Source organism: Haemorhous mexicanus, chromosome 4, assembly GCF_027477595.1.
Source record: "Haemorhous mexicanus isolate bHaeMex1 chromosome 4, bHaeMex1.pri, whole genome shotgun sequence".
NCBI classification, from domain to species: domain Eukaryota; kingdom Metazoa; phylum Chordata; class Aves; order Passeriformes; family Fringillidae; genus Haemorhous; species Haemorhous mexicanus.
In genome coordinates this window covers 1187288-1215069 of record NC_082344.1, presented here as the reverse complement: position 1 = coordinate 1215069, position 27782 = coordinate 1187288, and the positions used below count along the sequence as shown (strand labels likewise).

Sequence of the window (27782 nt, the reverse complement as noted above, 5' to 3'; positions counted from 1 at the left end):
GAAGGAAGTGAGAGCATTAATAAATTAGAAGGAGAGGATCAAGAGCTCGCTCCTGTAAAGAAATCACAGCTTTGAAATCCAAAATATTTAATCCCAACTACCAATATTTCTTCCAGACCAATGGGAGGCCTCTACAAAGAAGACCTGGCGTCTTTGTAGACCAGCAAAAGCCCACCACAACTTTTGGGCGTCCTTGAAAAGGGCCAGCAAATAACAAAACCACAACCTCATGGCTGCTCAAACTACCCCCAAAATCAGAGACTTCTTAGAGTGAAGAGGAATATTAGTGCCTGAAATTTGTACAGATGGAGCACTGCCTGTCCTATGAGGGAGGATTGGGGTCAATCTTGTTAGACATAATAGGACTTTATTCCTTATGGATGAAAAGATTCAGCTCCTACTGTTATGAGAGCGGGTGAGTGCAGCTGCGGTTTAACCAAATTCACAGGAGGTTGAACGAGGCTACTGAGACAAACTACACAGCAAACTTCCAAAGGCTGCTGGAATAGTTAAGATTCCACCTCGCCTGGTGGATGCCTGCAAAACATAAATGCAATTTCCATTATGAAAAGGATTAAATTTGAAAGTGTTGCTGGCTTATATAAGAATTATTGGGGCTATCAGTCCATATCATCAAGGCAGAAGCTGATCACCAGCTGGGATCAGGAAGAAATCCCCTCTGCTCCAAGCCCAACACAGCTATAGTGTGGATAATTAACAGGATACTGTTAATTATCCACACTATAAACAAGATTAACACCTTGCTTTAAAGTACCCAGAAGTGGGATATTAGGCCAGATGGACAGTTATCTGCTCAACTAATGCAACTTTTCTGCTCTTACAAAAACACACCATTGCTCAACAGAAATTCCCAATTATTCCTGGGTTTGGTGCCATATGAATCACTAACCACTTGAACCACTGACCTTTCAGTGGTTTTACTACAATCTGTGGCTCCTGGGACGTCCCAAAGTCAGGATCTCTCTCGCCACCCTCACTAATCACGACTGCAAACCTGGGAACGACCGTCTCTGATTGCTGTGGCAAAGCCATAAGCAGATTCTGGAGTCCCAGGATGCACAGCCTTGGCCTGAGGCATTCCCAAAACCATCTGCATTATTGTACACTACAGCTGCTGCTCCTCTGCTCCAAAGAGCCAGCCTGAGCTGTCTAACAGAGAGAAGCTGCCTTTTTTTGAGATGCTGGTGTCAAAGAACTTGGAGAGAATAAGACACAGCGAGTATTCAGCCCACATTAAATCATTCTGGCAACAAAACTGATGAAGAAAAACACAATAAAAACGCTGCAAAGAACTTTTCCAAATGTTTCTTTGAAAGAATTTGTGCACAGCCAAGAGCTGCTGGTTCCACACCAAACTCCTAGGCCAATCTGTTATTTCTTTCTTTTCATTTTCTAAAGATTTTATTGGTACCTCTAAATTTTCAAGCTCTTTATAAAGCAAAGAGCATGTCTCGCCAATGACTCTTATACTACAACTCGGCAAGTTTTGTTTCCAGTGTTTTACCATTATCTTGAAATATTTAAGATTGCAACATCTTCAGATATTGCACTGTTTAACTGTGGCAAGTCACTGCTAAATGCCTGATACGGCAGTGAAACAGTTATCAGCCTAAGTATTCACACAAACACTGTAAGGGAAGAGTCCCCAAGTCGAAATGAAAACCACCTACCAGAATCCCAGGGCTGCTCCCCTGCACTCAACACCACGGAAAGCAACTGCAGCTCCTGTTTCTTAAAAGAGAAATGTGCTAAAGATTTCAATTGCACCTTTTCAAGATGGAAGAGGTTCCAGTGATGTTCATTCTTTCCAGAATCATCTCACTGATATGACAGCTAATTGTGACCTATGTCCTTCATGTGCACTTTAGGCAATTGAAAGAGTAATTCTCTGTTTTTGAAAGGATAAAACTGAAGCCAAACGCTAAAACTTTCAGCTGCTTAAATCTGTCTTGGCTGTTCAGCTCCAATGAGAATTTCCTATATCTGGGTTTCGAGTGCTAATAAAACCATCAAGAGTCCATCAGAAACCTGGTTCAATTTTGTCCCAATAACGTTTGCCTTTAATTGTGTATGAAACAGGACAGAGGTTTTCAAGCTACATTGCTTCTAGGAAAACTATTTTCCTTTCCTTAGCACAAAATAAATATCTGCTTACTGCTATTTTATCTGAACAAGATGTTTTCAGAAAAATGCTTGGGAAATATTCAAGTAATGTCATGTAACGTACAACTTTTCCAGGGTATCCTGGAAGTTTTAGAAAGCTCCAAGCTGCTCTGGGTCACCCAGCCTCCAGCAGGCTGTGAAATGAATACAGGGAAAGGCATCGTGCATGCAGTGCTGGGAAAGGTTAGCCTTAAACCACGGCGCCGATGAGTACAGGACAAGCAAAATTCATTTCAGAAGCTGAAGAGATGAAGTCACGTCACACATGAGCTGCCCTCAACTTCCTCAGCACTTGTGGGAGCTGTCCTGACCAGTCCCTAAGCCATGTGTGCCTTCCCTGAAGCAGTTCAGAAGTTCTTCACAGGACCAAGGACATGCTCATACATTCCCTTGAGACCAGGCTCAAAGAAATGGAATTCTCCTCCCTCCCCATAAATCCCTGATGTACAACAAATGACATCTTGCAGGGTTGGGGAAAAAATCTTTTTTTACCAAACAAATCCTATTGTTTGTTTGATTCTTGTGGTTTCCTGGTGCTGGCTGGAGTTTGGGGACAGCAGTAATTCCACTGGCTCTAAATCAGCCAGTTGCCTGGCTTGGAGGCTGCTCTTGCAAGGGCACCAAGGAGCCTCTAACCACATTCTAAAGCAGCAACTCCTCTGCACAAAAAATACTTCAAACATCAAGAATGCTTTCATTAACACCCTGTGTGCTAGTCTGAATTCAGGCTCTCTCAAGGATTAGGAATACTTGCACAATTCCACAACAAATGCTGGAAACCAGCCAAGAAAAACTCTGTGCTGCAAGTTGATACAGTAAATCTGTAAACTCAACACATGTAAACACAAACTTTTAGTCATGCAACAATATAAGCTGCAGAAACACCTTTCCTGGAAGTGTCCAAGGCCAGCTGGAACAGGGCTTGGAGCAACCTAGTCTAGTGGAAGGTGTCCCAGCCCATGGCAGGGAGGTGGATTGGGATGATCCTTCAAGGCCCCTTCCAACTCAAACCATTCCGTGGTTCCATGATAGAACCTACTGCTTCCGTTTCCTTGGAACTTGCTAAAAACCAGAAGAAGCTGGTATACATTTATAATTGGGTCAGCACAATCAATACTAATTAAATTAATAATGGTCCTGTTGAGCAAACACGACACTAACAAAGAATTTGAGTCCACTACTCCCCAGACCACGGTTGTTTCTCTAAAGAATTGTTAGTTTTGGAAGCACTTAATGACGCCCGTCGTATTTTTCAGAAACAGAACAACATTTCTTCCATCCTTTATTGGAGGAGACAAAAAAATAACAATCCTAAAGAGGTGTGGCCATTAAAAATCATCTGCTATCTTTGGCTAGAGCGTGAGGAGGCAGCTCCAGCAATCAAGCCAGGTCCCCAGAGTGGAAAGAAGAATTCTGTCTCTTATCCACTTTCCAGGTTATTCCAAATCCTGAGTTCTGGCAGATCTAGTAAAGAACTGCACTTGATGACACCTGTAGTTTTGAAGCCAAGTCTCCTCTCTCTGCTACATCATAACTCTCCAGAGCAGTGAGAAATTGCTGACTCTTCACTGACACCTGGCAATTCCTTGTCACCCACGGGCACACACATTGGTACTAAATCATCTCTAAGGTCCCTTCCAATATAAATCAGCCTATGATATTAAGAATTAGATAGTTTTCTACAAAAATTTACTGCTATTAAAATTAAAAAAAAACAGGAAAAAAACCCAACAAAATCTCTCACTGAAATCCTCATTTGACTACGGGCTTACACCAGCTACTGGCCTACAAAACAAACATTGCTGAACTACTTCTTATTTTAAGTTTTGAACTGTATTCTGAACCATTTTAAAACATGGAAATGATTAAGCTTGACACCATAATGCATATAAAGAAATACAGAGCACCTTGTACCTGCCTTCTCCCCTTTCAATGTACATCAAACTGTTCTTCATTTCTAACTTTTATTATCTCCTCTCCTTTTCCTTACAATCTGCAAATCTACCTCTCGGGCAGGTTCTTTGTCCTGAAGTCAGGAGAAATATACTGACTAGAAGGTCCTTTCCAAGTTTCTCATTCCCTGTCAGCTGCCACAGCCTTCCCCCAGGATACTAATTTATTTACAGAGACATGTGAATTACAGCACTTCACAGTGCTTTAAATAATTGTTACTGCAGAGACATCAGCCAGACAAAGAGGCAGAACCTTGGCTGGGATAGTTCTGCCTCGTCAGGACAAGATTTAGTTGCTGTGTTCTTTCTGGACAGTGGTAAAAGCTCAGGGCGGGGGAAGGATGTAAATATCTTGTCTGGCTGGCCTAAGAACTGATGTAGAATAGATTTGCTAAATGTTCTAGCAGAGGTTAGAAAATTGCTTGGAATGGCTTAGAAACCGCTCTGAATTAGAGAAACAGCTTCATGATAATCAGGAAAGTGTTTACATCCTTAATACACGGAAATACACGGAGCATGACTTGTTGAGAAATGAAGCCTGCAATTCCAAATTGATTTTTTGACCTGTCTTGTAAGAGACTATTTTTTATTGCAGCATTCACAGCCAGGTGACACATAAAACAAGAGCATGTGTCAGCACTTCCCCTCCAGATGTTTTCTGTCCCTGCTCACCTCTTGCCTGGCTCCCTGCCTATCTCCTCACTCCCTCCCACCTCAGACAGCCTCTCCATGGCTTTCTCCTCCTCCTGCTGCACCTTCTAGCCCACCCCTTTGCCACCTGAACAAACACAGTTTGCTTCCATTCTGAAAACTGGCAGAATATCTCCTGATTTCTCTTACTTGTCTGGAGCGACTCAGGCAGGAAGCTGATCTTGGATACCCCAGATCTGTCCAAAGAAAGGCTCAATCATGGTGCTGCTTCCACAGATACAGAGCAGCCAGCACCGAGGCCCCGTGGGCTGAGCCTGTTCTCACTCAGCAGGAGGGCTTAAGAAACCTGGGTTACAGTTGGGATAACTGGGGAGGGTCCTGAAAAACCCACCTGAAGCATCAAGTGGGGTTTTCTGGAGGATCTTTTCTTTCATAAAGATTATACACACCTGCTCCTGCAGAGGACACTCATGTAATCAAAAAACTAGGACATGCCTAGCAATTGTAAAATTGCTGTGATTATCCAGGGACCCGCAGCAATTCAGCAGTTGGATTTTCTTCACAACGTGGCAGCAAACACAGACTACTCAAACATCATGTTGCAGGGACTTCCCTCTCCCCTGATGGATTCACCACCAGGACCATCACTTGGACCAACCAACTTCTGAAATACAACAATGATGTGTCATTGCTGGATCCACAGGCGGGGGGATATGTTTCTACTCTTATCCTTTCTTTCTCTTCATTACATATTTCATTGGATTATATTCTTAGGCTTTATATTGCTACATTTCTACAAATAACCAAAATGGCTATACACCTCCTTCCCACTGCAATCAGACTGTTCTAAAATAACCCCCCCATATTTATATTTATAGGTATATTTATTTATAATTATAGTTACACTTAACACCAGTCATTTCACTCAAATCCACCCCAAGGGATCTATGAACAACCTGAGTTAACCCCACCTTCAGGGGCAGGTCATAACATTAATATTGGCTTCACAGACAGGATTACTCCAAGAGGCGATGTGGAGGTTTTTTTGTGTGGATAACAGGGCTGGACAAAGAAGAACTGATTTATGGTCAAAGCTGGAATCTTGAGCAGAAGCTGAGCAGAATATTGGTATTAACTGGACTTACAGTTTTGATTACAGGAATAGCACCTGTCCACTGTAGGTCAATCCTTTCCTTTTTTTCCGTCTTTCTCCTCTCTTTTTTCTCCGTCTCCTAGGTTAGGACCAGCATTACAAATAAAAAGGCCCAATCATTCGGGTCCTGGTCACTGCTGAGAACCATGGACAACCAGAGGAGTGGCTGACTGGCTCAAAAAACCCAGGTGGGAAGTGGGGCAGGAGGGCACAGGCCGAGCTCTCTGTACATAAGGCAGGCCTGGCTCCACCCCGCACCTCTGAGGGACTGTCAGCCCCTTGTCCACACCAAAATGGCTGAGGCTGACTGCATGGCCTGCCCCAAAAAGGCAGAGTCATTTGTGACCTGCCCCTAAATGGCAGTGACACCCACAGCCTGCCGAGAGCCACAAAATGGCGGTGGCTGACCCACAAGGCCCTGAAAAGCCACAAAATGGTGGGATCTGACCCAGAGAGACTGCTGAGAGCCACAAAACGATCATGGCTGACACACAGCCTGCCCCCACATGGCAGGAACTGACCCAAAAATACTGCTGAGAGCCCCAAAATGGCAGGAACTGAGCTGTGTCCTTACAGAAAATGCCCGCGACTGACCCACAGCCTGCTGAGGGCCGCAAAATGGTGGCTGCTGGCCCACAGCCCCCTGAAAGCCACAAAATGGCAGCAACTGACCCACAGAGACTGCTTAGAGCCCCAAAACTCTGGGAACAGACTCACAGACTGTTGAGGGTCCCTAAATGGCTGTAAATGACCCACAGAGCACCACAAAATGGTGGTGACGGACCCATGGGCTACCGAGAGCCACAAAATGGCTGTGAATGACCCACAGAGTGCCCCAAAATGGCAATGACGCACCCACATCCCGCAGAGAGCCACAAAAAGGCTGTGACTCGATCACAGCTTGCAGAGTCCCCCAAAATTGCAGGAACTGACCCACAGCCTAACCCCAAAATGGCAGCAACTGACCCACAGACTGCTGAGAGCCACAAAATGGAGGGAACTGACCCACAGAGACTGCTGAGAGACCCAAAATGGCAGTGACTGACCCACAGCTTATAGATCCCCAAAATGGTGGGAAGTGACCTGTGTGCCTATACAAAATGGCGGTGACTGGCCCACAGCCCGCTGAGGGCCCCAAAATGGCGGTGGCTGACCTACAGCCCGCTGAGGGCCACAAAATGGCGGTGGCTGACCCACAGCCTGCTGAGGGCCACAAAATGGCCATGGCTGACCCACAGAGACTGCTGAGAGACCCAAAATGGCAGTGACTGACCCACAGGTTGTAGATGCCCAAAATGGCAGGAACTGACCTGTGTGCCTATACAAAATGGCGGCGCCTGGCCCACAGCCTGCTGAGGGCCACAAAATGGCGCTGGCTGACCCACAGCCTGCTGAGGGCCACAAAATGGCCATGGCTGACCCACAGAGACTGCTGAGAGACCCAAAATGGCAGTGACTGACCCACAGCTTGTAGATCCCCAAAATGGTGGGAACTGACCTGTGTGCCTATACAAAATGGCGGTGGCTGACCCACAGCCTGCTGAGGGCCACAAAATGGCCATGGCTGACCCACAGAGACTGCTGAGAGACCCAAAATGGCAGTGACTGACCCACAGCTTGTAGATGCCCAAAATGGCAGGAACTGACCTGTGTGCCTGTACCAAATGACAGTGACTGATCCACAGCCTGCTGAGGGCCCCAAAATGGCGGTGGCTGACCCACAGCCTGCTGAGGGCCACAAAATGGTGGCGACTGACCTGTGTGCCTGTACCAAATGACAGTGACCGATCCACAGCCTGCTGAGAACCCTAAAATGGTGGTGGCTGACCCAGAGCCTAACCCAAATGGCGGGAACTTACCCACAAGGAGAGCTGAGAGCCCATGGCAGGAGCTGTCATTGCCGAGAGCCCATGGCAGGACGGACCTGAAAATGGCAGTGGCTGACCCACGGCCTGCTGAGAGCCCCAGAATGGCCGTGGCTGACTGCGTGGGCCCCGCAGTGAAGGTTAAAGTGCATCCATGCCTGGCGGAGCCCCAGGAGAGCAGAGCAGATAAAAGGAAGGGACACATGGGTTAAGGTGCTCCACTTCCCTGGATTTAGAAGCAGCTGAGAACACATGGCATCCTGGGGTGATTGATATATATATTTTCTCTCTCGTTTCTCTTTTTCTTTCTTTCCCTCTTTCTTCTCCTACCTTCTTCTTCTCAAAATAAACTATAATAAAATATAATGTAAGCCAGACAAAAAAAATCCAGTCCTTACCTTAGCAAGTGCCTTGCAGTGTCTGGATAAGTTAAAGTTGGCTGAGTTTAAGGTTGCTAAGTTAAAGCTTGTAAAGCATCTTACTTTGTCTGAATGTTTTAAAATTTGCCTAGTACCTTCTTTTACCTTTGCAAGCTTGCAAATAAAAGTTTGTTACTGAACCTGTTGAGAACTTGGTTTTTTTCTCTGTACACTGCCCAGAGTAAATCAAACTACTTTCCCCTAAACACACTGACCAGGTTAGGGCACAATAATCTTAAACTCCAAATTAGCTCCTTAAAAAAACAACCAACCAAACCAAACTCAGATCCCACCGAAAGGAGACCTCATCTTTTAAATGGCTCCTGATAAAGAACTGCCTTTTACCCCACTCCCAGGTGCCTTACTCCTGGCTCACTGGTGGCACGAGGCACTCACGGGATGGGTTAGCAGAGTGTCCTTCTCAGTGCTGGGGGAACAGGGGGGCTTAGACCTTGGAGGGCTTTTCCCACCTCAAAACTCTCTGAGTCCATGACAGGAAAAAAGCCTATTTCCCATATGCTCCTTGGGAACCCACCTGAAGGCTCCTTTGGGCAGGGTGACCCTCTCCTGAGCACTGACTTTGGACTCCAGCTGGAGTTCTCCTCCACTTCAAAACTTCCCCAAACGGCGCTGCAGGAAGAAAGAAAAGGCAAATCACCTGCAGCTGGCTCAGAGAATTCTATGAAGCAGCAAAAGGCACTTCAGACTATCAGCTTTGGGAGAAAAAAAAATAGTGCTGCTGAGAAAAAGAGCAGTTAGAAAACATGGATACAAAAAAATTAAGTGTTTTGAGGTACCACAAAATATTTGGAAAGCTGCTTGCTTCAGTGTGAAAACTCCTGGAAGTGACACAGAGTCCAACAGATGTGCACATCTGGCAATGTGTGAGCTCTACCTGCTGACACGCCTGTGCCAGCACAGCTCACTTCCAGTGGGTAAAAACAGTGCAGAAATGAGGCAGCAGCATCTTAACATCATCAGCCAGGAGCATCACCAACTTTCACCCACTCTAACAAGGTGTAGGTTGTTTTGGGGTTTTTTTAAAGAACCCAAATTCCTTCCCCAGAGAGAAAACCAGACACCGTGATTGCTTCAGCAATAATTTCTCTGCCTCATTAATAATCTTAGGAGGCCAGCTAATCACCACCCAAGGAAGAAGCTGTAAGCACAATGAGTACTTTCCTCCTTCCCTTCACTTACCACAACACTTTGCTGCCTAGGTTTAGCTCAATTTCAGCAAAGAAGTGTCTGAAATTTGGAGGTCAAGCACATAAAAGTCTAAGCTAGAAATGAAGTTTTTTATTTTAGCTTTATATTAGGGCCTCAAGTCAAAAAGGTCCATGAGAACTGCATGAGAACTGCAGTTTTTCCAATACATTAGCAGTATGGAAAATTTTTTAAAAATTCAGGAATGCTTACTGAAAATCTGGATTTGCTTTTTCTAGGTAGTAAAATACTTGGATCAAGTGTGGCTTACAAGACAAACATATTGAAAACAAATCTGAGAAAGCACTTCAAAGTCATTACAAAAAAGCACTTAGAAAAGGCTTGAGAGCAATTATCAAAATTATAAAAATTTTAGAACGAACAAAAGGATAAATGTATGAAGTATTTTGAAGCTGCAATTTACCTTTCTTTACAATAGTAGCTTTCCCTTGCAGTTCTGGATAGAGACATGAGTTTCCACACCTATACAGTTAAAAATCACATTTTTTTTCCTGTTACAGACAGAAAATCACCTACTAGATCAGGAGCAAAATTGCAGATTTTCTTAAGGCTCACACATGTAAGAGAAAGACAGAGACAGACCTTCATTTAAAGCCCAGCCGAGCCCCTCTCAGCAGTGAGCAGCTTTAGCCACCCTCCCAGGCTGTGCTATTAAAAATGGTGACATCTCTTTGCACACAAGCAACGCTGGGATGCTCACCCAGCTGAGGGATCCATTTTCCTGAGCACTCAGACGTGGCTAACAAAGAGATTAATTCACCACAGGTATAACTGCAAGGACTGCAGTACGACAAAAAAGGCTGAGCACGTTTCAAGGTCAAAATAGTTTTGTTCAGGACTATACAAAACAACTTTTTTCCATCACCTGGGGTTTCTCTCACATGAAATTATCACATCCACTGCCTATTTTTGTTTTTCCCCAAAAAACCTGCAAAATACAGCAGCTTTAGCAGGTAACTCTCCTGGGATAAGGGACAGAACTGGCTATTTTCTGGCCATATCAAACATGCATCACTGCTTCTCAGTTTGGAGCAGTGGCAATGTTCTGATGCCACTGAGGTACCCAACAAATGGATCCTAATTTCTCTAAATCATAAAAATCTGTGTGAGTAAAAAGTCCTAGTCCTGAGAAAGAAGCAGTGGAGTGACAGAGCTGCCACACTGTCATTTCAAATATGACTCCAGAACTGCTCTCTTCAATGCAGGCATTTCACCAATTCATTTTTTAAAACTTGTCATTATTCAAATTCCCTTCCTCGTGTCATTTGCCTCGCTTGCCCAGGTGATGTCTCCAGGAGGAGGAGAGCCCACACTCTGGCACATAGCTGTTCACCCTGGTTCTTGCCATGTCAGCTACCCCTCTAGAGAATCATGTCCCAGCATGATTCAGGAAACCTCTCCTAACCAGACAGCTCTGACCCAACTCCACTGTTCCTCAATAAAACACACTTTTGTTGTTAAACCAGGGTTCACATTTGCAGGGCACAGGATCTGTCAATAAAACAGGGTGATGGAACAATCAGTATCATTCTGTCCCAAAGGAAATGGCAAGGAGGAGGCAAATGAAGTTAAAGGTAGCCTTCCTTCAAGTGTTTCCACGATAGCTGAAATCACAGGAGTCAGCCAGGGATCTCCCCTGTGTCTCAGCAGTGTCCCCGATTTTCCTCCTCCTTCAGCTTTACATAATCCCAACATGAATTTCGTGCCCACACAATCAAATAATTGCATATGAAAGGGCAAGAAAGAGCATTTAATGAAAAAAAAAAAAAAAACCAAAAAAAACCAAATCACCTCTCTGGAGAGATATTTCACTTTCCTATTGTGAGAACTGACATGAGGCACCTCAGGAAAATGAGCCTCCAACCTACCTTGCTGTACCTGGCAGGAGTCTGTCTGCCTTCTCAGAGAAAGAAATCAGTACAAAAGTTTCCTAACCCGATGCTTTTAATGTGGAATTTACCAAAAAGTGAGGGGGTTTTTATGGATTTGAGAGAAGATACATGCTTTTGAGAATTTATTCGCCTAGCAAGTGTGAGATAGAAAACACCAAATTACTGTGGAATTTTCAGTGAAGGGAAGCAGCTACACACAAAGAGCACAGAGCCTTCCCTCACATCTGCCATCTCCACCACGTTTGGATGCCTGAAAAATCCAAACTGCAGAAAGGAGGAGTATGGAAGTTCAGCCAAACCTTACCTCTGTCTACCTGACAACCTAGTGTGCTGGGGTTTGGGACAGCCCTCATTAACAGGGAGACAGGGCCATCAATGGGAATTAATCCATACTGCCTGTCTCTACCCTTACATGATGCTGTATCCAGACTTTTAAAGCAGCTTTACTCTTTGGAAATCAAGAGGATCCATGCAGAAAAATTAATACTCCAAAGAGGAGAAAAAATTGGTGCTGTGCTTTTTCAACTTGCCAAGTGAAAGGAATGTTATTGAGGACTCTCTTACATAAATGTTCCTCGACCTCTGAATGAACCAACAGGTCTTAAAAACTGCATTAGCCAAAGCAAATTCCCACAGCAAATGAAACATTCAGCCCAGAGTGCACTGGACTTTTCTACGAGCAGCACAAAGAAAACTCCAAATGGCAAGTTAGGGTTTCCTGCTTGGGTCTAAATGAGCCCAACAAGCTCGTGAGGAGCAGCTGCCAGCACCCAGACAGTAAAACCACACCACTCTGATTCCTCCTAGACGATGAAGCTAAAGCTGATGGGAGCAGTTTAGGGCAAAGAATGTCATGCTTGAAGGCCAGATGGCTGCTAAACAACCTACGGCTCCTCAAGGACAGCAGAGAGCTTTAGGACAGCCACCCTAGGACCCCAGCAGGGGGGTCTCATTCCAGCTTCATCTCCCACAGCACATTCAAGAGCCTCAGGCAGTCCACAAGCCCCTGAACAGCCATGAGCCCGTGCACTGAGGCAGAGCTGCCAGCACTGAAACTGTCTGTGGCCATTTCACAGGGCTCTGTGACACACAGCCACAGGCGTGAGGAAAGAAATGGCAAATCAATGCACACCCTTGGGCCACGTACCCTCTTGGTGTCTGGATACAGACACACATGCAGTCTTCAAATTTAAAAAAAGGATAACTCGACAGAAACTAAGCTGGAGCTTGTTATCAAAGAATCTTGCTACCATCCAGATGCACTGATGCAGGGCGATGGTTACACGTCTCTGGAGGTGAATTCATGCCACATGTAACACTAATGTAACACTAATGAGGCTCCCTGAGTAAACTCCTTAGAGCAAAAATGTCTTCTGCACTCAAGAAAACAGCTCTTAGGAGTCAGGTCCTGTTGTTTCCAGGGCTCAGTGAACTCCTGTGACATGCAAGAGAAAAACCTGCCTTACGGGTGTCCTCAGGGTGTGAAGATGCACAAAACCCAAACAGAAAACCTGCATTTCAAAATTCCTTAATTAGTTTTGTTTATACTTCCCTACACAAAGCCTTTATGGCTTGAGAATCAAGCCTTTGGGGCGGCATATCCTTGGGTTTACAAAGATATTCAGCATCCCAGCATCAAATTTTAGTACTAAAAGGCAACAGAGGCTGCAAGCTTGGAATAGCAATTAGGCTTGTTCCCAAAAAAAAGCAAGAAGTCTACATAAAATAAGCTGAGGGGGTTTAATCAGTGATAAACTTCAGACAGAGTTCACCTCTCTGAGCTTTTCTTTTGCAGTTTGAAGGATATTCTAAACTTGGAGAGACCTATGATGAGGAGCAGTTTATTTGCTCAGCTTCCTTCCAAAAACCAGAAATACTTCGATGGAAACAGTCAGAGAGGATCCTACCATAACCCAGACACTGTGGAGAGAAACAAGTGGTGGTTGCTAAATCATTCCAGTATTTTTGGCAGTCATTTACAGATAAAGCAGGAGACATCTTCCTTGTCCATGTACACATCCAAATGGTGGCATAAGCAAAGGGGTAAAAAAGAAACAATCTTGGTATCATTCTACTCTCAGGAGGAAGGAAATGGAGAAAAGAATGAAATCTTCATTCCTCTGAAATCAGTCACAGAACTCCTGCTGGCAGCAGCAGGTTTGAGACTTCAGAGACACTCTGAAAGGGTGGATTTAGATGGATTCACTCAAATGAAGCATAAAAATAACACACTTGGCCCAAATTTGGAAAAAAATTTGGCCCACAACAAGTCCCAGTGATGCTCATCCAAAGAGCAATGAGGAAAGACAGAAACCAACCCAAACCCACAGATGCTGACAGCACAGGAACACGACAGCTCCTCAGCTCAGCCCTGAACCACAGATCTGTGCTTTGCATTATTTAACAGCCTGAGAACATCCTCTCACCTCACAGAACCTGCAGGGAGAAATATTATGAAAGGCTAAAGCACCAGACAGATTTCATTTGGCCAGGGTAATGGAGTTACTTTTCCCTATATTCAGTATTTCCTATCTTAAGGGTTTTTAGAACCTGCTTAGCAGTCAAGGCCTCACTTCTGCAGTGCAGCACCTCCCAGATTTCAGTCTGATTTTCCACCAGCATCTTCAATCCAAATTCTGCGCTGCCACAAGAGCAAACAGCTCGTGGCAGCAACCACCATGATCCAGACCCAGAGGCCAGCCAGACTATTCTTATCTTGGAGGCAGTCCTGGGGGAGCTGGCAGCCCTGGAGAAGCACACTCTGCAGCTCTGAGCCCTCGTGGCCTGTCAGCTGCACTCTGCTCCACTCTGGCACGCCACGGAACACTGCCACACCAAAAGCTGGGAGCAACCCAACACAGCTCGGGGAACTGCAGCCACCTGCAGGGCCAGCTCTCAGGTACAGCTATGCTGCATGCAAGCAGTTCACACCAGCTCTGCTCCTCCTTCCCCTCAACTTCTACAGTCACTTCACTCGAAACAATGGGCATCTGAGGGGGGAAAGGTCACCATATATTTTTTTAAAGATTGCTGTCATGGACACAGTCAGTCTCTGGGGACTTATTGCTGAATTCATGACTTTACATATCTCCAAACAAAGCTTATCTCGCAGCCTTCCAGAGAGAGCATTTAAAGTGGAAAAATGCAAGACTAGCAAAGGTTTTATTAGCAAATTAATCTGAGCTTGTTTACTTTGTAAAATACAACAGAATTATTAGTTGCACTCTGGAGCAAGCACTTAGGCAGTAATGAAATAAAAGCCATGAACTGCACAGTGATTACAGAGGAAAATCAGGGACTCCTGGCAAATGGCCCCACTTGGGAATCCATGGACCCACTTCCAGTCCCTCCCCATTTCTCTTCTGACAAAGCTGCACCTTCTCCACTTACAAAAATTAATAAGGATCTAGTGCTCAACTGTCTCTCTGGCGATGCATTAAAGGAAGTCCTAAAAGTAAGAAACAGAAATATTTCCAAACAGCTGAGTGAGTATCAAGTACCCTTTCACAGACCCTTCGAAAAAAACCAAAACACCCAAAAAAACTTTTTTCATTGTGTGGCCAGCTGGACTTTAACAAAACGCACCAAGAACTCGAGTTCTAAACTACATCTAAACTAAAATCCCTTTAGCTGTACCCACAAGGTTTAGGCTACATTGATATGAAACCTCCAAAAAGTTGCTGTCTGCCAACTTTCCATCTCCAGCACTTCCTCAAAGCAGAAATAACGTGCCTAGAGAGTACAGCCACTATTTCTATTTTATTAGCTACATTTCTAAGCAACTGATTTCCCCCAGTAGAAGATTTTATCATTTATTTTCTAGACAGAGAGGGCTCAAGGTCAGGCATTCGTCCAGAAGAACGTGTTCTCTGCCTGCAGCAGCTCCCACTGAGGTATGCCTGATAAACCTGTCAGCAGGACAGAGGTCAGTTTTCTGTTCAATCACAGGTGCTGAAAGAAAATCACAGCACTTGAGTGTTCTGGTACCTCCACTAGACCTCTCAAATCAAATCCAGCCTTACAAAACTTTCAGGAAATCCATATTTTAAATGCTATCCTGTCAGATAAGGTTCACAGTGCACCATTTTCCTACACACATTCCCAAAGTGAAAAACACATACAAGGACAAATGGGAATCCATCACAGCCCTAAAGCCAAGCAGATGATCTCCCCTGCTCGAGTTTAAGTATTTCAAAACTTACCCTGTCCCTGTCTGAAGATTCCTGGCCCATCTCAGGTCATCTTAAAACACCTGAGGAGAAGCACTTCCTGGCTTGCTTTACTGGCCTGCCATGATCACACTCTAACTACAATCCACAGACCTTCTTGCCCTGTTACGCTTCCAAGGATCCATCACTCACCACGGGCTGGCATTCCACCCTCTCTGGAACAACTGCTCACCACTGACCAACAGCTCCCCAGCACACTCCAGATAAACACACTCAGCCCCAGACTCCTGAATCTACAGGGCCCTTTTTCTCAGGAGTGGAGGATGCTGAAGGCTGGCGTTTGTTTCCAATTAACACTCTTCCTGCTACAGCCTGTGTGGTAGCCATTGGCATTCCACGTGGCTTTTCAACCTCTCTGTCCCCTCCATTTCACACGTCTGAGCCTTGGACTCCTAAAGCCAAAGTTAAGCTTGTGACAGCATCCCAAATTCTCTGCTGCTCTCAGCAGCAAGTACCAAAACCACCTTTCTACTGCCCGAGTGTGACCTCCCTGCAGGAAGGAAGGCAGGGTACTTGGCACAGGGAAATGCTTTCCCTACCTCTCTCCAGGCCTGAAAAGCCAGGTAATATTAAACCTCAGAGCACACACCACCAAACCCCTTATTTTCATTAGGGATTTGAGTACCAGGGATTCTGGGAGCTGGAAGATTTCCTCCAGAAGCCCAGTCCCTACAAATAAGGCAGTAATGGTCTCTTCCACTTTCAAACAAAAGTAGGCGATTATATTAAGTAAAACAGGCTAAAAAAAGTTATTTACTATTACTCCAACTGCAAAGGTAATTAAGGCAATCAGATTATGAATAGGTACCTTGACAAATGAATCCACAAAGCTCAACTTCTTAAATAAAGGAACTCACCTTAATGATGAACCTAATTTACACAGGCTTCTTCAAACATCCCTACCCAAACCCAAAGCCCATAACACCACAGTTTTGTGCAGCAAAAATGGATCAAAATCATCAAGGTGCCATTGATGTGAAGCACTAATCCTTCATTCTGAATTTTTCTGTGATCCCTGAAACTCAGAAAATAGAACAGAACACCTCACTCAGGACTGCAGCAGCTGCTGTTGCTTTTAGCACCATGCTGAGCTTCAAAGGAATGAAGAATACCTTATTTACCATTAGCAATCAGTCAGATTAATTAAATATAGGTAGGTTAATAATACCAAGTGAAAAAGGGATCCTGCTGGCAGCTGGCCACACGGCTGCACAAACTTTGGAGGGCTTTGCAAAGACAACCAGGGATTGTTCTGACGCCTGCCCGCTTCCCTCGGGCATCCTCAGCCACAAAGAGGGAGCAGCAAGGCACTCAGTTCTTCCCATTATTTTCAACTCAGCACGGTTGAACACTGGGTTACTTCAAAGGGGCACGGCAGCGAGGTGGAAAAGCAGTGTACACTGTGAAGGACAGCCTGATTAAGCTCTGAAACAGCACCAAGATGAAAGCAGAGGAGGAAAAATGTTTTAGTCCAGGGCTTGCCTGCCTGTCCTGGATTTCAGAACCCGGCAGCCCTGCAGCTGACAGGAGCTGGAGCACCCCCGTGTGTACGGCAGTGCACCCAACAGGACTCTGACACTTTTTACTTTCCAGAAACCATGGAACCGTGCCAAAAATGACACTCAGTCCGGGAAAAAATTCTTGCACTTCAAGGAATCCACCCTAGTAACTGAGCTTCGGATGAGGAGTTTGAATTCCCCACTAAAACCACCCCAAAGAACAACCAGGTGCACTGGCAAGGTGTAAAGGCATAAAAAGGCAAACAGCAAAGCTCCAATCCTCTTTCCTAGGAACAGCATCTAACACTGAGACAAGGATTTCAGGCCAGACAATGCACTGGAACAGTCGTTACTATGGCTGGGAACAGAGCTAAGCTTTTGTGTAAACCACATCTTTTTGCAGGGCACAATCACCAAAGATAACAAGCATCACAGCCCTGCTCTCCAAGTGCACACTGCATCTTCAAGACAGAGGATGAAACACGTATAACCCAGCCAGGATATTTCAGCACTTCTGAACAGAACCCATTCAGGGAACTTGGACTTGCCTGACTTCAGCTCCTTAAGCTTAGGCTCCCTCCTAAGTCCATGCAGTATCCCAACAAGCCTCTCCCAGACCCAAAACAATGCTGTGACAAATCCACCACCAAATACACTCACCTAATTCTCTTTTAACTCACACTGGCAGGTCTTAGGTGTAACTTTATAAGGTAAAAAGGGTTTAAAATAAAGATAAATAAATGGAGAACTGCAAATCTAACAAAGCCAGTTTCCTGCATCGAACATATGGCGTCCTGACAGAGCTGTGAGGCATTTTTTTCAGTGACCAGTTTCACAGCCCTCTTTATGCTTCCCAAGAAATATAATTTTTTTTACTGCACACAAGACATAGCTGCTGTCAGCCTGCCCTTTCCCAGGCTGGGAACGTGAGCCCCTCTCAGGTGAGATTGCTGAGGAAGGAGAGCTGACTTTGCTCAGCACTGCATGGAGCACCAGCTCCCTCTACCACCAGCTTCCCAGACAAAACTTCACTGCCCTTTGCACAGTCTTTTCCCAACACCTTCAGAGGAGGCAAAATGACAATATTCATCCAGAGAAACCTCTGAGACCTTTTAAAAATCTAGAACATTATCGTACCTGTAATGCAGACCTGGAAAGGGCTTAATCACATACCTTCTCATCTCCTTACCTGCGGGTTTTGAACTGTTAGACACCATTAGATGAGATGCTTTTGGCCGCTTTGCCTTCAGTTTCACACCTGTTTTGGAGTTTTTTGGGTATAAAACATCCTGGCAGCATCCAGACAAAACTATCACTGATGTTCTGAGACTCCTAACAGTGAAAAGAGTGGAAGACCTCAGTGAAACATCCCCACAGGTAAAGTGCAGTGTTATTAGTCCAATGACATCTGCACTTTTTCTTCTGAACTGCTGGTTTTAGTCAGCCCTATCTGTAAAGTTCCACTGGGTCATCACAACAACTCAAATAAATGCTTACAAGTCAGCATTAAAAATTTCTGCTTCTGAATTTTTGTTATTTACATCACAGTAGTAGCTTGAAGTCTTTTAAAAAGTTAAAGTAAATAACTAATTCCTGATCATTTTACCAAAAAAACCCCAAACCTTTTCACCTTTAGGACTTAAAGAGAGGCATTGTATACAGGTCACAGCTTTATTTAACACTCACCTGCCCAACTTCTTATGATAATTCAGGAGACAAACCTGGATTTCTGGACTACTGCAACTGCAAAAGGCCCACCCTTGAAACAAAGCTTCCCAGTAAAGACACATTTCTGCTGACCAATCCTTCCTCATGGACAGCCAGCGTTTTATTTGGAAAATAAATATACAGCAAGTAAGTACATCTCTCTAGAAGAGCACGGCTTCACTCCTGAGGCAGCTCCTGCTGGAGCTCAGCGGTGCTGTCCCCTGGAGCCGTACTTGGAGGCCAGGGCAGCCAGCATGTCCCGGTAGGGCGTGTCCGAGTGGGACGAGGTCCTGGGGATGCGGCACAGGCGGCGGAAGGCGGGCGAGCGCAGCAGCAGGTTGTGGGCCAGCCCCACCAGGCTCGAGGACAGCCAGTACAGCGCCATGCACTGCAACAACACAAGCACGGGTCAGCTCCCTGGAGGCAGGGGAAGCACCAGCTTCAGGCAGCTGCTCCTGAGCCACGGCTGTGGGCTGCTCCCAGGGATTGATAAAAACAACTCACCTAAACCACTGCTCCTGCTCTCATCTGCAGTAATGGCTTCCATGTGAAATGTAACTGTCTGTCTCTGAACTCTTCTGGGGAAAAGTGCCATCTACACTGAGGCTTGACAGCTCTTAAATTAATTCATATTAAACTTGCTTCTACTTCTGTATTTGAAACTACAACTGAGCCTAACAAGCAGACACTTTATTTTTGCTAAGAACACTCTGCAGTAGAAAACCTGGTAAAGATGAGAAGTGTTTGAAGAAAGAAAGATGTGGAAAGTTTCCTAATTTAAGAACTACGCTGGTTTCCAGTGAACAAACATTCACCTACGTGTCTTGACACAAAGCTTTCCTCTCCTTTTTCAGGCTACATGAAGGTCATTAATACCTTTCAGGTTTGCAAAGTCTTCCTCCTTGAACAAAAACATCCCAAAGGCAACAGACTTAAACATACATAGAACATCTGACTTTTCTTAAGCACGCAGCAGTGGAGACACGAAACACGTGAGGCCTTCAGCTGTCCTTGAAGCACCAGAACAGACCAGGCACAGGTGACATCCCAGAGGTCACCTGGGTACTTACAGAGGGCACAGTGGCAGCAATAGGGACCATCACCACGGACACTGCACGGAAGAAGTTGGTGGCAAACTTCTGGATCCGTGAAACTGGCATTTTTGCCTGGGAAGCAAAGATCTGAAAGGGGAGAAACTCACAGTTATAAACACGCTCTTTTTGAAGCGGCCGTACTGAGGATTAACACCCACACATCTCATCGGAGCAGCATCCTAAAACAAACTGCACTCCAGACTAAATATTACTGAAGCTCAAGTAGATCTGAGATATGTCCTATCTGACCTGCTTTAAATGGCCTGGGCAGGAGTGAAACACAATCTCTTTGCTCTGTGTATTTTAATGTTTAGGTGTCCTTTGTTCAGAGATCTCCAGGTCAGATCTGTAAGTTTATCCCAACATACCTCCACCACCAGCAAATTCACCAGCCCCAGGGACACTGGCAAAATCCAAGTGGAATCAGGTGCTGTGAGGTCTGTGAACCACAGTGTTCCTCCTGAAGAAAACTGCTCTTGCACTACAGGAAAAAATTGAAGAAAATACAGAATTCAGTATCATTTGCTGTCTCAAGTGAGCCAGAACTGTACCAGTGGTAAATCAGAGAGCCGAGTTTCTAGGAATGTTTTATCCACATGGTAAGAACAATTAAAGCAGAGATCCTTGGTTTAACCCTCTGCTACCAATATAAGAAAAGTGAGGGATACAAGCTGAGACCCGGCTCAGCTCATGACAGCCACAGACAGATAAATCTGCGATAAAAATTACTTCAATCTCAAATATTTTACAAGCCAACGAGGAAAATAGGAATGCAGTAACCTACAGTGTTTATTTCCTGATTTTAAGAAAATTATATTTTTCTTAGTAGCTGTAGAACTAGCCACATCTTTGCTTAAAAGAACAAAGTATAAACTCCTGTCTAAAGTCAGTTTAATTTTTTTTTTTTAAATGTAAAAGGCCATCACGTATTTACCTTGTCTACAGTATTTCACATGGAAGGAGAAAAAATACAGATTGACAGTGAGTGTGGTGTGGCACGTGTAATATGACTTGCTAAACAGGACCGTCAGACTACATTAAGTTTAAAACTGATTTCAAATATTTATTACTCATTTTTTATATTAATTAATTAAGTTTAAACTAGATTAGATTTGAAACCTGAGTAGCTGACTGGCTTTTTATATCGGCTTGTACACCAAGCTCGGGACACTGTGCCCTTTAACCAAGAAGGTGCCTGTGAAGGCAGGAAGTGGATAAGAGGCGACAGTGAGAGAAGATTTGTGCCCAGGTGCAGCACCTGTTGGTGGGACACCACCTTTTCCCGTCCCCAAAACTCCCCAGAGCTGCATTTCCCCCACCTGCAGAGCCCAGGGCACCGACGCTGCAGTTGCGCAGAGCCAGGGACACGCACACCCACATGGGGACCTGCACCCACAGCAGCAGGGTGGCCTTGAAGGGGTGGCAGTTGTCCCGCACGTAGAGCTCCGTGACAATCCTCCGCATGTTCCGGGCAAAGTGGGACCTTTCGGAGAGGAAAGCACAGGTCTGAGCTTTGAAATGGACAACGTCTGAAAGGGAACAGAACAAATAAATAAATCACAGGCGGGGAAAGAAAATCTAAGGTGTGGGCCGTGGCAGAACCTTGCTGCAAAAGGGCTGCCTGTGGGATCTTCCTTCCTGCCACGCCTGACTCCAGAATGGATTCGGGAGGCGTGCACAATCCCCCTCCTACCTGGCCACCTTTTCAGACCAGCCCAGCTGCTTTCCACGCACTGAAACTTCATAGCGAAGGCGCTGGGCAAGCTCCTTAATCTCGGGCTGCAGGTTTTCCAGCTAGCTAAAGAAAAGGAGAACTGGTTGGGCACAGTGGCAGGTAACACTCGCTCCCTCTCCTCACCTCTGTCATTAGTTATCCCTGGTAACCCAACACTGAACAAGTATTAGACTTATCACTGTAAAACATAATACTTGTACAGGAATTAATACATATTAATGATGTACAGTAATTAATACACATTGCTACTGTGTAATTTAATACCTCTATGGGTATTACACATATTAATTACTCTTCTATGATTTAATACCAACACAGGCATCAAAGATATTAATTACTACTGTAATTTAACACCTGTAGGGACAGGAAATGCCTGTGAGGGACGAGGCAGCTTGTTAATGTCATGTTCAACATCAGCGAATACCTTTCATCTTTAAACAAAATTACCACGTGAAGGTAACAGTGACAGGTAATTACGGTAACAATCAAAGATACTCTCTTCCTACTGCATGAAATGAAGACAGAATTTTTATCTTTTTAGATTTTATACTTTTTTTTAAGAATAAAGGGATTTCTATCACAGCTGAAATCAGGGCAATTCTTAACAAGCATCTTTCTGCCTGCATTCAGGACTTGTAATCAGCTACTCCACTTACAAAGACCAGCTATAACGGCATCTCAATGATAAAAAAATAAACAGACAATTATAAAAACTAATGATAACATATAAATATAAATATATAATAATAGAAAATGCATATATGTTTAAGAAAAATTTAAATGCACAAAGCAAAACCACTGCAATATAACAGAACGTATTATTTACAATATACTGTACATAATATACAAATATATTGTGTTACACATGATAAAATATATAAATTGTATATATAGATAAATAAAATGAAGAGTAATAAATTAAAGGCCATGAGGACACAACTTGGCAGTGAACAAAGCCACCAGCCACAGCACAGCAGACCCCACTACGCGAGGGCGCGACAGACGCTCACTTCTACAACCACAAAAAGCACAAAACGTAACGAAATCCTCTAAAAAAAACCCCAAACGCGCCCAACCCCGCGGCCAAAAAGGAATCGCGATGTTCATTCGGCGGCTCCCTCAGCCCTCCAGCGGCCCTTCCCTCAGAGCCCCTCAGCGCTCCCACCTTGGCCAGCAGCCGCCCCTGCTGCGCGGCCAGCGGCAGGGTCACGGCGGTGCGCAGCAAGGCGGCCCCGCCGGCGATGGCGGCCCAGCAGGGCAGCCCGGTGGCCTCCTGCAGCGCCGCCAGCCCGCCCTCGGCCCAGTGCACGGGCGGGGACCGCGCCGCCCACTCGTACCAGCCCTCGGTGCCGCCGTGCCCGCCCGGCCCCGCTCCCGCCGCCGCCGCCGCCGCCGCCAGGGCCGGCGGGACCCGCGCGCCCGCCCGCGCGAGCCGCCACATGCCGACGGGCTCCCGCCGCCGCAGCGCATGCGCGGCCCGCGCGCCCCCGCCGCTGCGCGCCGCCCCGCGGCCGCCATGGCGGCTGAGGGCACGGGAGGGCGGGAAGGGCGGCGCCTCACGGCGTGCCCTGCGTGGGTGGGAACATGGTGCCCCGGGCCGGGACGCCTCCCGCCACATCGCACCCCGTGCTGACTCGGAAAGGAACCACCGAGTCCAACACTAGGCCCTGCGCCGGCCGGCCGCAGGAATCACACCGAAGGACTGGGAGCGTTTTTCAAACCGGCTTTGAGCCCTGCCGGGGTCGGGCCCTGTCTCATTCCTCTTCCAGTAAATATTTCCTGCCACTAGCTCGCCTAAATTTCCCGTTTTGCCATTTGTACCCATTATTTGTGGTCGTAGCACTGCAATCCCTGACAAGGAGTCCCCTCTTAGGCCACCTCCCAGACGGGAAGGCTGCTGCGAGGAGCCCACACAGCCTTCCCTTCTGCAGGGCCAACAGCCCCAACTCTCTCAGCCTGAAGATTATATTCTACAGTAATTCATCATTGCCAAGCACTTCATCATTCCACAGGAGGAATGTTCTCCTGCCCAGCCAGGTTCTGACCTGTCTCCTTACCCTTTTCTGTGCAAGGAGAGGTCAAAACATCTTTTAGGCTATACACTGCACTGTGCTCTCTTCCTCTTCCTAACCCTAGTTCTGCTCCCTTTTCCCAAATAAACAGCACCTGCCTGCTCCCAAAAGAGTGCATTCCTTGGTTTACTGGATGAATAAAATAATTTTATTGGGGGGGGAACTAAAACTATCTGGCAATAAAAATGGTCCAATTCCCCCCCACTCAGGATCTCCCATGCCCAGCACACTGCCCAGTGGTGGCACCAGGCCTGTTACTGCCCCAGGCACGGATTTAACTGCCAGCTCAACAAAACTCTGGAATTCATGGTGCTAATAAATACTGAGCACTATTTCCCAGTAGGATTAACAATCAGTAACCCTAACCAGCACTGAAGCCTGCAGCACATGACTGTAGCAGCAGAGGGGAAGGGCACCCACCCACACCATGGTAAGGTGTGAGATGGAGTTTCAAACCTTTTTCCGAGCAGCTCCTCGCTCTGGGATCCATTTTGCTACCACCAGATCTTCACAGGATGTATTTCAGGAGATCAGACTGCCGGAAAAAGGAACTTGCTTTTATTCAGAGCAGCACCTAAGGACAGGTATACGGCCTTGGGTATGCAAAAGGTTTGGGGACACCTCAAATACTAGAATAGTTAAAAGGCAGTAGCTTCAGCAGCCAGCTGAGGTGTTTGCTTAGTTTTCTAAGGAGGAACCATAATAAAACCAAATAATACTTCTTAAATCCGACTTGTAGATCTCCTTTAAGTGCTCTCTAAGGGAGCTGCACAGGGATCCTGACTGGATCTGTGTCACTGCTCACCCAGCCCGGCCTCACAGGACCCACCCTCCTTCATCTCCTGCTACCTCTACATGGGAATTCCCACTCAGACTCTTCCATAGAAACCTTCATGGGCCTGATTCTGGAAGAGACCTGCCCCTGGAGCCTTCAGCAGGGAAGCTCTCCTCAGAAGTCAAATAGAGAATCTATGTCTTCTCAAAAAAATCCAATACGCATTTGGAAAATGGCCTCTGATAATGCCTGGGGTGTTTTTCTTTTTATCACTTAAATTACACAAGTAGAAAAGTTATGCTTATTAATAGTTTAATGTATGAAGGAAACATCCAGATTTCTGAATATGAAGGTACATATCTCACATTAATTTAAGTCTACATAAAGTAGAGCCTCTATAACTGACATATTGAAATTTACTTTCTGCTTAGCCATTTGTTATGTAAACAATTGTACATTTATTTGCCATTCTAAAACTTCAGGATCAAGTTTACATAATTTTGCTAAATTTCTGTGTTTGCTCAGAAGCAGTTTACAGTACTAAAACCAACCAGCCAAAGAACAGCTTCAACAGAAAGTTATGTCAAAAAAAAAAAAAAAAAAGAGGAGGAAAGGAAAGAAGAAAGTCTAACTAAGTTGAAACATATGATGGTGGGGAATGGGCGGTCACAATGTTCACAGAAAAAGGTCAGTTAGTAAGTTCTTCTGCAAAAAGCCTACACACTTCAGTCAAGCACATCAGTAGAATGATCTGGGAGCACATAAACTGTTTCTGCCAATTGTGGTTTCCTCTGCAAAATAAGGAATCTCAAGGCCAGCACGTTGATCCCACTCAGCCCAGTTGGTTCATATGCACACTGTTCATGTGAGGTGTCCAGGTTCCAGTCCACACCTGCAAGAGAAACCTGCGTTAGCGCCGTGCTTCGGGCTGCTCCAAGAGGGCACGGCCCACAGGAGGCTGCAGGGCTCACTCTTCTCCTGCCCAGGACCATGAACAGGGCTCTGGGGGTGCAGCAAATGACTTCCCAGCCCAGCTCCCAAATCCCTCCATTCCCAGAGCAAGGGACGTGATCTCTTCTTGACCTTAAGTTCAGACAAACAAGAACGTGATTCCTGCCACCTCATCTTCCCCTAACACCTCCAGCTCTGGGGAATCCCAGGTCTAACCCAGTACAGCTTTCTTTGGGGAACAAAGTTTCCTCATTAACGGGCAATCACCTTGCAGGGATGAGAAGCCACCCCAGAGCAATACCTGAAGTGTGGCCAAACCCCTTCTCCCTCACACCGATGGTCTAGCAGAGCTGGGAGTGCTCCCCACAGCTTGGATCATTCCCAAGCCAATTCAGCCCAGAAACACCTTTATTTTGTAGCAGTCTAACAGGGATCACTGTCCAATTAAACACAATCACAGGATATAATCTAACCAGAGCTACTGATGTTCCATTAGAGTATTAGTTCCCGAGGAAGAACAGGAGGTTTAGGGGAATTAATCCCTCTGCCTAAATTATATTTAGTGGACAAGCCAGGCGAGATCAGAGCAGCAAAGAGGTACTTACTGCCTTCCTCAGGGTGCCCCTAACACAGTCACAACATCCTCAACTACAGAGCCCAGCAGCAGCCCTGTGGCTGTGCTCCCTTCTCGGGAAGGGAAAGCTCAACTAACAGCACATGAACTGGCTTTTCCTATGACACTTTGCCCCAAGATTTCTTTTCCCAAATGCCTAACTGCACAGACAGGAATCACGATACATTTTGAGTGAAATACACAGTGCAAAAAACCGGAGCAATTACCGTCTGAGGCCCGTTGTTTTCTGTGGAATTTGAAACCATCTTTATCAGCGAGTTCCAAGATGGGTCAGCAGCATGAGGCCCGTTAAAGATGGGGCCTCCAGTACCATCTGTGATGGGGGCTACAGGAGGAATTATGGCATTCCCATACACAGAAAAAGGCATTCCCTGAGGGGAAGGAAAGGAACAGTCAGGGTGCTTCCAGGAACGCCACTGCCACTGCAGGGCCGGCAGGACAAAAGGGGATTCCCGCCGCACAGGGGGCCAAGGAGGTCATTACCCCGACTTTTGGGAAGTCCATGTATCCTGCAGGGACGGGCTGATGGAATGTACCGGAAGGCGCTACGATTCCCGCGCTGTCTCTCTCCATGGCTTGGTGCGAGAAGACGCCTGGGTCGGACATGGGCCGGTGGATCATGTGGCTGCCCATGCCGCTGTGACACCAGTCCACTTTGTCTGCCAGCAGCACAGAGACACGGCACGTGTTAGCCACGGCGCCCCCGGCCAGCCCGCAGCGCTCAGGGCCCACCCGCACCACGGCGCAGGAGCACGCGGCCTGCGTGCACGGATGGACGGATGGACAGCAGCAGGAGAGCCACCTGCAGGGCCACGAGCCCCGCTGCCAGGAGGTTGGGACAGTTACCTGCAACCAGAGCGCTGCCCCTGCAACTTTCCTCCATTTCAACAGCAAAGCTGGAATTTGGGCTAACTCTCCCTCCTCCAAAAACCTCAGATCCTCCAAAAACCTCAATTCCTCGTGCCTTTGGTGCTGTGGAGAGGGTATGTACACTATGAAGACTATTTGCTCTACTTCACTACCATTCTTCCATTAATTACTTCGTATTCTAAGGGACACAGAAGTATCTGTGCAAACCAAAACCAGAAAATGATGAGCTGTAGACATGGGCTCATGTCCTAATTCTGTGAATTCATCAGAGGCAGATTGGTATTGGTGCTACAGTTCAAACCCCAGACATCTAAAAATTCAATTTTCAGAACAAAACATTAAAAAAAAAAATCGGAGAAGGGGTACAGCAACATTTCTGAGGCACTCCAATACTCAAGTAGAGAAGAGCCAATCCCAATGTGAACTGAAAATCAAAATGTTGAACTCACTGACCAAAGCAGAAAGAAAGCTGCATCCCAAAAGCCGAGAAATGCACAATGGACAACTTATAGAGCCACACAAGGCCAATAAATAGGGAATTTCTAAAGCTTTATCTGGGAAAAGACCACCAGGGAAGTAAAAAAAGGGTTTCTATTTGGGGATAAACTCCAGCACAGTCAGTCAATTAAAACCTTCAGCTGTCTGGACTCAATCAAGGGGCAGAATTGATTGCTCTCAACGGTGGAGCAGTTCCAACCCTTGCAGGTTTTCCAGAGCAGACTGGATAAAGCCTTGAGCAATACAGGCAGAACTCATGGCAAACTCCATTTTGTGCAGGAGGCTGACAGGACATCCACAGGTCACATCCAACACAGTCTCAACAGTCATACCCCCCATCCCAAGCAGAAAAACCTGAAGAAATTAAAAATAAAA

At 45.9% G+C, this 27782-nt stretch overlaps 2 protein-coding genes across 13 annotated transcripts in view; both read right to left on the bottom strand.

The window, feature by feature from the left end:
- Positions 1-18856: 18856 nt before the first annotated feature.
- Positions 18857-23055, bottom strand: LOC132325961 (cytochrome c oxidase assembly protein COX18, mitochondrial). 5 transcript variants are annotated; one of them, XM_059843514.1, is made up of 6 exons: positions 22773-23055; positions 21566-21666; positions 21192-21355; positions 20241-20353; positions 19849-19959; positions 18857-19166 (listed from the first exon to the last, which is right to left on the bottom strand). In XM_059843514.1, exons 1-6 carry the CDS (start codon positions 23046-23048, stop codon positions 18984-18986), a joined length of 948 nt encoding a protein of 315 aa, XP_059699497.1. In that variant the 5' UTR covers positions 23049-23055; the 3' UTR covers positions 18857-18983. The 5 variants fall into 5 exon arrangements, with proteins under 5 accessions (XP_059699497.1, XP_059699501.1, XP_059699499.1 ...); XM_059843518.1 differs by having other exon boundaries at positions 21566-21670; positions 22945-22960; XM_059843516.1 differs by having other exon boundaries at positions 21192-21401; positions 22773-22911.
- A 1694-nt stretch (positions 23056-24749) lies between these two features.
- ANKRD17 (ankyrin repeat domain 17) overlaps positions 24750-27782 on the bottom strand; it is a 68925-nt gene continuing 65892 nt past the window's right edge. For 5 of the 8 annotated variants that reach the window (XM_059843502.1, XM_059843503.1, XM_059843507.1 and 2 more), the window contains 4 exons: positions 26886-27011; positions 26523-26698; positions 26246-26410; positions 24750-25346 (listed from right to left, as the gene is read on the bottom strand). In XM_059843502.1, coding sequence (XP_059699485.1) covers positions 25287-25346; positions 26246-26410; positions 26523-26698; positions 26886-27011 — 527 coding nt within the window. In that variant the 3' untranslated portion in view covers positions 24750-25286. The remainder of the gene's footprint in view (positions 25347-26245; positions 26411-26522; positions 26699-26885; positions 27012-27782) is intronic. The other 3 variants (XM_059843505.1, XM_059843504.1, XM_059843509.1) reach the window with 1 other exon arrangement.

Coding starts and splice junctions, on each gene's coding strand:
- LOC132325961 (XM_059843514.1), bottom strand. CDS start 23,048: ATGTGGCGGCTCGCGCGGGCGGGCGCGCGGGTCCCGCCGGCCCTGGCG. Junction 21,356..21,565: donor TGGTCTGAAAAGGTGGCCAG/GTAGGAGGGGGA, acceptor CCTCTCCGAAAG/GTCCCACTTTGCCCGGAACA. Junction 19,960..20,240: donor TGAATTTGCTGGTGGTGGAG/GTATGTTGGGAT, acceptor CTCCCCTTTCAG/ATCTTTGCTTCCCAGGCAAA.